This window comes from Limulus polyphemus, unplaced genomic scaffold (assembly GCF_000517525.1).
Source record: "Limulus polyphemus unplaced genomic scaffold, Limulus_polyphemus-2.1.2 Scaffold4009, whole genome shotgun sequence".
Taxonomy (NCBI): Eukaryota; Metazoa; Arthropoda; class Merostomata; order Xiphosura; family Limulidae; genus Limulus; species Limulus polyphemus.
Genome location: NW_013669619.1, coordinates 93,774 through 96,857, shown reverse-complemented (window position 1 = coordinate 96,857; position 3,084 = coordinate 93,774). Strand labels below are relative to the sequence as shown.

The window sequence follows — 3,084 nt, the reverse complement described above, 5'->3', positions numbered from 1 at the left end:
TCCGAGTTTGCAGTTTTTGTAGTTATAGTACCACATTACATGAACTCTACTCCGCCTCCCCCTTCCCCCTCAGAAAGTTTGACATGTCCTCCTTACATCCTACTGGTTGATATCCTCTATATTAAAACATTTACTAATATTTGTTTTTGTGTATTTGTGTGTCTGGAATGTATAAAAAAGTCACAATATTTTAATTTACGTTTATAATTGTTTAAGTTCACAAAAGTTAAACTATTGACTTAACATTCATATATGCCTCTTTTCATATAATGTTACATGTCATGTATCATGCTATTATTGCAATAAATAACTAACATAAAAATGGTTTTGTTGTATGACTTCACACTGTGCTTGGGTATTAAGAAACTGTGACTTTTTTTCCCCTATGACTTTATTTTCGGCATATCTGGAGGTGATATAGTTTTACGTTCAAGAGTCAGTTTGTTTGTTTGTTTGTAATTAAGCACAATGCTACACAATGGGCTATCTGTGCTCCGCCCATCACAGGTATCGAAACCCGGATTCTAGCGTTGTAAGTCATGCCGACATGCTGCCGTGCCACTAGGGGGCCAAGAGTCAGTAAAAGTAATTTTCTCAATTGCATATCAAGTTCTTTTATGAATTTCTAGTACTTACGGAACAAAAATATGTCAAACTTTTGTAGGCTGTACTTACATGATGACGTTTACAAACATCTCTTCAGAATTGTTTCGCGCACACAAGGGGTTATCTGCTACGTCCACCGAAGAGATCAAACTCTGAATTCTAGTGTTGTAAGCACTCAAGTTTACTGCTGAGCCACCAGGGGACTCAAGCAGATGTGTCTCTCCCATTAATAGTTAAATGTTAATATTTATGTATCTGTTTTTATAAATATAACATAATATAAATAGTGGAGTTGATGGGGGGGGGGGCGGTCGTAAGATTTGCCAAAAATAGGAGGTAATATACAAAAGTTTAGGAAGCCTTAGCTTTTAGTGTCTTATAAATTTTCATAGGTTAAATACGTGCTAAAAGAAAGTCATTCGAATATCTAATGTTATTTTTTCACCATAACTTTTAATTACTTTAAAAAATTAGCATCAAAATGGCATCTGGAACTTTTATTAAGTGTTAAAAGTCTTACGAAGAAATAAAACACTAATTAAACCTCATCTTCAATTAACGCTTTCAAGAAATGGAATTAATATTAAAGAAATGCGTATATTTGATTTTTCGAAGTTTATCTCAATTTTTCATTTGGACGACATTTCATTCTCTTAACCGGGTTTGTGTGTTTCGTATTATAATGCTTAGTGACAATATGCATTTTTTTAAAGTAATGTTTCTTCTTGTTGTTGTTGTTTATGTTTTCTTCTCCAAAATACGAGGGTCAGTGTACTGGCCCATTAAAAGAATTATGTTGGTTTCTAAATCTCGCAGGAAAAATAAAAAAGGGTGATTAGCACAAAACACCGGAAGCTGATCATATACCAACGACCTCCCTGCTGCCACGAATTCTGTAGCAGCAGCCGCTTCTGCTCCTTCCTCGTCCACTTCCAGCCGAGCACTCTGAACCACTTCCTTTACAAACAAAGAATTTTGGGAACTAATTCCACTGAGATCTGCATACTTTGAGTCAAACAGCAGTTTCAAACCAAGTTTTGACAAATGTCGATGAAGAGAAAGGCGACCATCAATCTGGAGTAGAAATAAGATTTTTTAATTCCTACACTACAGAACACGTAAACAAAAATACAACAACATCTGAATGCTATAAGAAACTTATGCATACTGTGCAACAACATATGATAATACAGAACTGATTCTCATATGAGACATACACATTTCTCATGTAAGTTGCCTGAAAAACTGAAGTTAAAATAGACACTTCCAATAAATTATTGGAAGCTTTTTATAGTGCCCTCCAGTGGCACAGCGGTATGTCTGCGAACTTACAACGCTAGAAACCGGGTTTCGATACCTGGGGTGGGCAGAGCATAGATAGCCCATTGTGTAGCTTTGTGCTTAATTAAAAACAAGCAAACATACTTCTTTAGCTGGGCATGAAAATAAAAATGTCCCTTGGAATTGAGCCTTTTTTTTATTACCAATGAACTACTAATAGTGGACTGGAGAGGGAGGGTCGTGATATTGGCAGAAAATACGCTAAAGTTTGGGAAACTTTAGCTTATAGTGTCTTGTACGTTTTTCAAAGTTAAATACGTGCTAAAAGAAATTAAAAAAGAAACTTCCAATAGATTATTGAAAGCTTCCATAGCTGGGCATAAAACGATCGAGCCTTTTTTTTTATTATTATTCATGAACCACTGAGAAAAGGTAAAAACGTTTGAACCTGGTGTTATATAAAACAACTTAAACCACACAGTGGAGAAGATGCGAACAAATAACTCAAATTTATTATAAGTCAAAACAATGATACGAAAATTAAAATTTGTTTGCAAGATTTCCACTAGGAGATTTGGTCCAACTTCGGTTTTGATTTACCATAAGCAATTGTAACCAGTGAGAAGTAGACATCCAGCCAGACGCTCTGACCCAAATATTTCTGGTTGATTATACATCAGGTTACGTTGACCCTATTTTTTCGGCTGTTAATTGTTGGAGACTGAATTTCGTCTCACTCGCTGTTTATTCCCATTTCAGCTTGTTCTGATTTTTTTTTTCACTTTCCGTGAAACACTCATTACAGAGACAAACTAATTCCTAAAAATTAAACGATATTTAAATGTAATCGCATCTTTAATTTAATTTATTAGCACGAAAGGTCTTCTGCACATTATTTTTCCAGTTAACACAAGATCAAGTGTTAAACTTTTTGTTTTATATACGCAATACAACATAACCTAATATTTTAAGTGGTGATTTTGATGTCTTTTACTTCGTTGATCCCAATTTACCAGTCAAAATGTAAACACAAATACGCAATACAACATAACCTAATATTTTAAGTGGTGATTTTGATGTCTTTTACTTCGTTGATCCCAATTTACCAGTCAAAATGTAAACACAAATACGCAATACAACATAACCTAATATTTTAAGTGGTGATTTTGATGTCTTTTACTTCGTTGATCCCAATTT

General features: G+C 34.4%; 1 protein-coding gene across 1 annotated transcript in view; it reads right to left on the bottom strand.

The window, feature by feature from the left end:
- Positions 1–1,076: 1,076 nt before the first annotated feature.
- The window catches only part of LOC106470446 (serpin B6-like), a 15,809-nt gene continuing 13,801 nt past the window's right edge, over positions 1,077–3,084 (bottom strand). Inside the window, exon 2 of the mRNA XM_013931007.2 lies at positions 1,077–1,680. Coding sequence (XP_013786461.2) covers positions 1,345–1,680 — 336 coding nt within the window. The 3' untranslated portion in view covers positions 1,077–1,344. The remainder of the gene's footprint in view (positions 1,681–3,084) is intronic.